This window comes from Corvus brachyrhynchos, unplaced genomic scaffold (genome assembly GCF_000691975.1).
Source record: "Corvus brachyrhynchos isolate BGI_N302 unplaced genomic scaffold, ASM69197v1 scaffold17, whole genome shotgun sequence".
NCBI lineage: Eukaryota > Metazoa > Chordata > Aves > Passeriformes > Corvidae > Corvus > Corvus brachyrhynchos.
The window spans coordinates 4006304-4012444 of record NW_008240046.1 but is presented as its reverse complement, the minus strand read 5'-3'; the positions used below and the strand labels follow the sequence as shown (position 1 = coordinate 4012444).

At 42.7% G+C, this 6141-nt stretch overlaps 1 protein-coding gene across 9 annotated transcripts in view; it reads right to left on the bottom strand.

The window, feature by feature from the left end:
* The window catches only part of LIMCH1 (LIM and calponin homology domains 1), a 110726-nt gene that overhangs the window by 31803 nt on the left and 72782 nt on the right, over nucleotides 1-6141 (bottom strand). For 6 of the 9 annotated variants that reach the window (XM_017744488.1, XM_017744492.1, XM_017744486.1 and 3 more), the window contains 2 exons: nucleotides 6024-6133; nucleotides 2521-2742 (listed from right to left, as the gene is read on the bottom strand). In XM_017744488.1, coding sequence (XP_017599977.1) covers nucleotides 2521-2742; nucleotides 6024-6133 — 332 coding nt within the window. Of the gene's footprint in view, nucleotides 1-2520; nucleotides 2743-6023 lie in introns of all 9 variants that reach the window. The other 3 variants (XM_017744491.1, XM_017744494.1, XM_017744493.1) reach the window with 1 other exon arrangement.

Below are 6141 nucleotides of genomic sequence, written 5' to 3'. Positions count from 1 at the left end.
ATGCCGACAGTGAGTGCTAGATGCAGTATCCTACTGAGCAAGAGGTCACATTTTATGGGGAGTGGGACAAGCCTAGGAGGATCTTAGCTTTCCTAATTTGGATTCCCAACCTTCCTAGGAGTGGTTATATCCTTCAGAGAGGAGTTTAGCCTTTCAGGCTCTGCAGATGAGGCTGACATCATTGTGTTAGTTGTCCAAAGTCTGAAGTAAAATAAGTACAGGGAGAAGGCTGAGTGAAGTGAGTCCAGCATAGATGCCCAGTTCTTGCAGATAAGGCCCCAGACCAATTACAACCATATCAAGCTGTCTATAGCAGTGCTTGTCTGTGTCCCAACGCACACAGTGAAGAAGCCAAGCATCAGTACCATGCCCCATCTCTGTAACCTGGCAGCTAAGCCCTTTCCATCAACAAGGACTTTCCTGCATGCTTAACAGCTAAATTTACTGCCCATGCCTTAGTCTGAGGCATGGAGACCTGGAAAATTAAAAAGAAGCATCTGGGTAAAGAGAAGTAAACATCCAGAAGAAACAGAACCTGAAATCTTATTTTAGGCTGGCAAATTCCCTTCCAGCTACAGGCAGATCTCCTTCTCTTCTCTCCATTTGATCGTGGAAGATCTCCTCAAAGCAGTCTGCGCTCCTTGCTCTGCCCTTGACATGTTTAATACATTTAATACCTTTGCTTGAAGCTGGAGTGCCTGGAGTAATTATGATGGTTTGCACTACCCAGTCACATTACTGATGGAATTGTGAGGCTAGTGATATAAAATCTGTAGTTAGAGCATAGACACTCTGTCACTAGCACCATTTTGGTGCACACGCATTCTCTCTTGGAGGCTTCATAATTAAGTGCATTCAAGCTTACAAACCAAGAGCTATTCTGCAAATGTCAAGAGTCACAAGGAGTCTGAGGAGTCAAACTCTTCTGCCTCTTTTGCTAGTATCACCACAAGAACTAAGAATTGGAAGGAGAAACCAGACACGGAAAAATTTGTGTTCAGCTGGCCATATCATCCTCAAAGCTGTAGAAAGGGGAGGATGAGAGGACATCAAAGAGATACAAGCACACTCAAGACCTAACAGCAACTTCTGCTGCTGAGTTTCCTCATAACTCTAACTAGGCCTGAAAATCCTAAAAAAAGGAGTGAGTAATATTTTCACCTGGCTACTTTTCTGATTGTCATTGAGCTTCTAATCTCCAGCAAGCTGAGGTTCTTCTCTATTCTCCAAACACTCCCACTGCCTGCTCTTCCATATCAGATCTAATGCTTACCTGGCTTTTCCCTCACATCCAAATTTTTCTGACAGGAGCAGCCTCAGCTCTGCCTTCCCTGCAAATCATTCACTTTTGACTCAATACCAGTTCCCTCAGACAGGATCAAGTCTGTGCTCACAGCACATACCAGTTCCCATGATTGCTGCAGGCTCCATGGTTTGTGCCCATAGCTAGAGACTGGCATTAAGCAGGGGAGTAAAACACAAACCCTTTCTCATGAATGAGCCATCACGGCCCAGCATAGATCCCTGTCTGCTCCCTGTTATCCCTCTGGCCAATGCTGGGATGAAATCTAAGATGAAAGAAAAAATTATCATACCCCAACTCTCACCACATCTCCAATTCTCTTTGTTGTTACACAGAAAAAAATTGTGAGAATTCCCTCTCCTGTCACTTGCTTGCAATCCTTTTACATGCTCTCTTTGCAATCCTCTCCTTATTTCTTGTTTTGCTTTTACTATCTACTTTTATTACAGTTTTGTAGCATCTAGATGCCTGATGTGATATGCTCTAGTTTTACTCCTGCCTTTTTCTCTGGGGAGGAGGGGGAGAGAAAGATGAAAGGCTAAAATTAATTTGTTTCTCTGATAAGGCAGTTAAGAAGCATGTTGGCCCCTCTGAGCATTTCAATAGCTTATCCCCTCTTCTAACATTTCTGAGAAGGGAATGAAAACCAAATGTTCAAAGTTGCCAGCACATCCACATCCTCTTTTGAAAATTGAAAACTGAGACTAATTATAATGGCTCACACAGTCCAATTATGTTGCTGATCTAATCAGCTGACATTAGGAGAAGCGCTGAATAAACCAGCACAACAGCTGGAACACTGAATCAATTTCTCCCCGGCCCAGCACATTTAAAGCATGCTTATCTGCTGCACGACATCTGGAAAAAAATCCCAAAACAACAACAAAACAAAACAAAACAACAACCAACCAAACAAAAACCCCAAAAGAAACAAACAAAACCCAAAAACAACAACAAAAAACCCCCCAAGACCCCCACTGGCTACAAAAACTTTTTTTAATCTTACCCTCCTATTTCTCTACCCACATACAAAAAGAAGAAGCCTTTAATTTACAAAGGATTTTGGGCTTTGTTTATAGTCTTTTTCCTGGTCTGGGCACACCCTTTTGAAATAAGGCAAACATAGGCACTTGGGTATCATTAGTTAGTGATTAAACACATCATGAGACAGAAAATTGGCAAAGAAAGTAAGGCTGGTTTGTTCGTGTTGGTCTTACTGTTGGCTCTTTGTGCACACTCTGAGTGGCAGGCCTCTGTAAACTGAGCTCAACACTTGGGGGGTCCTTCTTCAACTCTACCGGAGGCCTGTCCCCTCTGGCTACTCCGTCAAATTTCAGAGATCTGGCTGGTGAAGGAGTAAATATTACTGTTGTACATTCTTTATCCTTTTCTTCCATGCCGTTGACATTTTCTCCATTCATGCTGACTTTTCCATCTACCTGTGGAATACAGTTAAACAAATACGCTGAGACAAGTGGCATTCAAAGGAATTTAGGAAATTAGGAGTTCAACATGATACTACAATCATTAACACAGTCTTTGTTATCAGTGAAAGATGGAGCCAAGCACATATTTCATTCCACAGGCCAAAACAGAAGAGGACCCTATGACCCTAGGGGGCTCATAAACAAAATACAGACACAAGGAAATAATTTTTCTGGATTTCCTGGTTTCCCACATTCCGTTCTCCCAGTAACATACAGACACCCTTTGTGTGCATCACAGACCAAAGGATGTTTTAAAAAAATCAATTTTTGTGTAAAATTTAGACCAAAATTGCTGGGTTTTGCATTGCCTTATGCAAGACCCAGGCAGATTCTCCAGGACTAATTATGCTGATGAACTGCTTATGTACCCCAATGACCTCACCACAGTATTAGCAGTCTGATTTTTTGAAGCACTGTCATGTGAACTTTGAAGGGACAAGAGCAGCTGAGTTCATCCACTTGTTTCTTTTTTGTTCTTAACACATAATCAAGGCACCAGCAAATAAAACTGGTGATTCCACCCTCTCCATAAGGCAATCAAATAGATTAGGTGCTTTCCCAAAAAATTACTTTAGGCAATCTCCTTGAAAAGAGAGTGTGGAAAGAGTTTAACTACCTTTCTTCTCAGGGTCAAGCTAGCTCCTTGGTGGCCGTATATTCCTGCTAAGGAACCTTTAAGCAAAGAAGAAAGTACAAGATATGCTTTAGCTTCTTCCTCTGCACTGATACAACTTCTCGGTGCTGTAACACTGTAATTTCTGAATGGAGGTGGCATGTAAAGACTCCTTTCAATTTGAAGGGCTCTTTGTAGAAGCATACAAGAGAAGTCTTGCTACAGAGAACTAACTGGCTGTTCACCATAAGAGGGTCCAGGTGGGGAGAAACCAGGAGACGACTAGGTCTCAGTACCATTACATTGCTCCTGCCTGGCTACAGCACAGATGTTAACAGGCTTGTCAGCAGGGCTGAGGAGTAAGGAGGGCTTTGCTACTCTGTGCACAGAGATCCTTCCTTACTTACTGAGTGAACAGCTTGGATACCTCAAGAGTGGCCCTCCAACTTAGTATATACCATCAGTACCAAGCTGAGGGCAAACTCCTCCCATTGACTTCTCGTACACAGGCATCCAGAGCCCTGTTCTTCATGAGCTTGACTGACTAGAGGCCATCTCTGAGCTGCTGGGCATCCTTAGCTCTGCCAGATGTGGGAAGGTGAAGGCAGTTAGCCCTTGCACAATCAGCTCCACTGCTGGTTTTCAGATGAAAATATTCCCTCCCTTTCTACACTGACCTCATCCACTTAACAAACACAGTATCTCTCTTAGGGTTTGATGTGAGCAGGCACTGAGCCCCAAGTCGTCTGGGACTGTGTGCTGGATTATCTACTAGAGAGGCAGGTTATGAAAGATCTCAAAAATTAAAAGGCCAGGAAAACACTGGCAGGCCACACCATCCATTTCAGTGTCTCTGTTTAGACTAAGACATTTCTCTATTTATATTAAGGAGGAAAACCAAATGTTTGAATGAGCAGGACAGATGCCCTGGCTGCAGAGTTAAACAAACATACTCCTTTCCTTCTGATCTGGAGGAAGTCAACACATTGTCACCAGGGCCAAGAATCACCAACAGACTGGTGTTTCAAGGGAAAATAATGCTACAGCTACATGTGCTAGGGAATGATTCCTACTGAGACAAAGCACATTTTTTCACATCATGTGAACAACATTCAGACAGATTTTTTTTTTTTGTAGTGGCTTGTGAGGGGTAGGAGCCTTCATGGGTTAGTTTTTACCCACATATGTGAATTATATATGCAATAACATTATGGTGATACACACACCCATCTTGGTCCTCTGATGAAAAATGTGTCAGGGATCAAAAAAACCCCAGAGATCCACGATTGACTGATATCTAAAAGGTAAACTCTGGGGGCGTATCAGCTGAGGTATAAGAAAAAACAGGAATTATCAGTTTCACATTTCAACTAGGAAACAAGGTGGGGTGTGGTTTCCACAAGAGCTGGGACAGACTTCAATAAATTATACACCACAACATACTTTTTTCACTAGCTATAAAAAGCTGACTTACCTTTTAGAAAGCAAACAACCTAAATATACATGGTAGCAGTGCTACCAGGATATCAGCAGGGCTTCAGGGACCCTTGAATGCCACTAGCAAAGTATGAGCAATGGCAGACAGAAGGGAACCCAAACTCTAGAGGCTGGGGGCATGCATGTCAGTAGGCTTCACACTGCTCACAACATGACTACAATGAGACTTTGGTAAGCTCCCATTTTGGCACAGGCACTGTGAACAGCAGATGTTTTCAAACTACTTATTCTGGTCTGTTCTTTTTAACACATCCCAGTTCTTTGCTTTTTCCATCATTGGTTCTGTATCTTACTCCCATTGTCCACAACCACCCAGTCAAAAGACTCACTCCTCACATTTAATATTCTGGTTTCAGAATAATCTCTCCTGTTCTTCTCCTATCCTTTTCTCCCACAAATCTCACCCTTATTCCCAGCAGCCCTGCTTTCATCCAAATTCTCTTACTTCTTTTACTCCCATAATCTTTGCACAGTTCTTGCAATCCAATCCAGCCACTCTCCCTCTCTCACCATCAATCTCCAGTTATTCTGCTACCCCAGTACCATCCTGTTTCCCTAAACCTCCATGCACAACCTAAATCCTCTCTTTATGCCAGTGAAGTAGCTTTCCCCATTCATCCCTGGTGAGAAGCATGTTTAAGAAAGAGAGTATCTTCGGGCAACCTGGCTCTTGACTCTGAAGGAGTAGGGACACACTTGTTTGGGTATGGCAAAAATCAGACCCCTGACTCAAAGGTCAGTTCAGGTCTTGCTTCAAAAGTCAGAGCCTCCACACTCCCTGCACCTTCCATTTTGTTTAAAAACAAAAAACACGACCACATACTCTTTTCTAAAAACTTTGAGGAAATGCCTTGCTTTTTTCTTAAATTCTCCCTTTCCCCAAACAAATTTAGCCTGAGGAAAAATGACCAGTGCAAATATTTCAGTCTGAAGAGGTCAAGTTTCTAAGACCGGTAACCACGAAGAAACCATTAACCCAGGCAGCACAGAGCATGAAGCTGAATTTTGTAACATCAGAATGCTGCCACCATTTTCTACATAATTGCATTAAACATACGTTCAGATGATCTAATCAAGATCTCTTTGCCTCCTGATTGACTTTGGGGCATGTGATGTATCCTACCTTAAAGTTCTTTAAAACTTCCTGTGTATTTTTGGGTTGTGAGTAAGGCTTGGGTGTCAGCATAGGCACAGCCTTGGAGACACTTTTGCTGGGAGATGTGCGTCCTGCTGGACTGCTG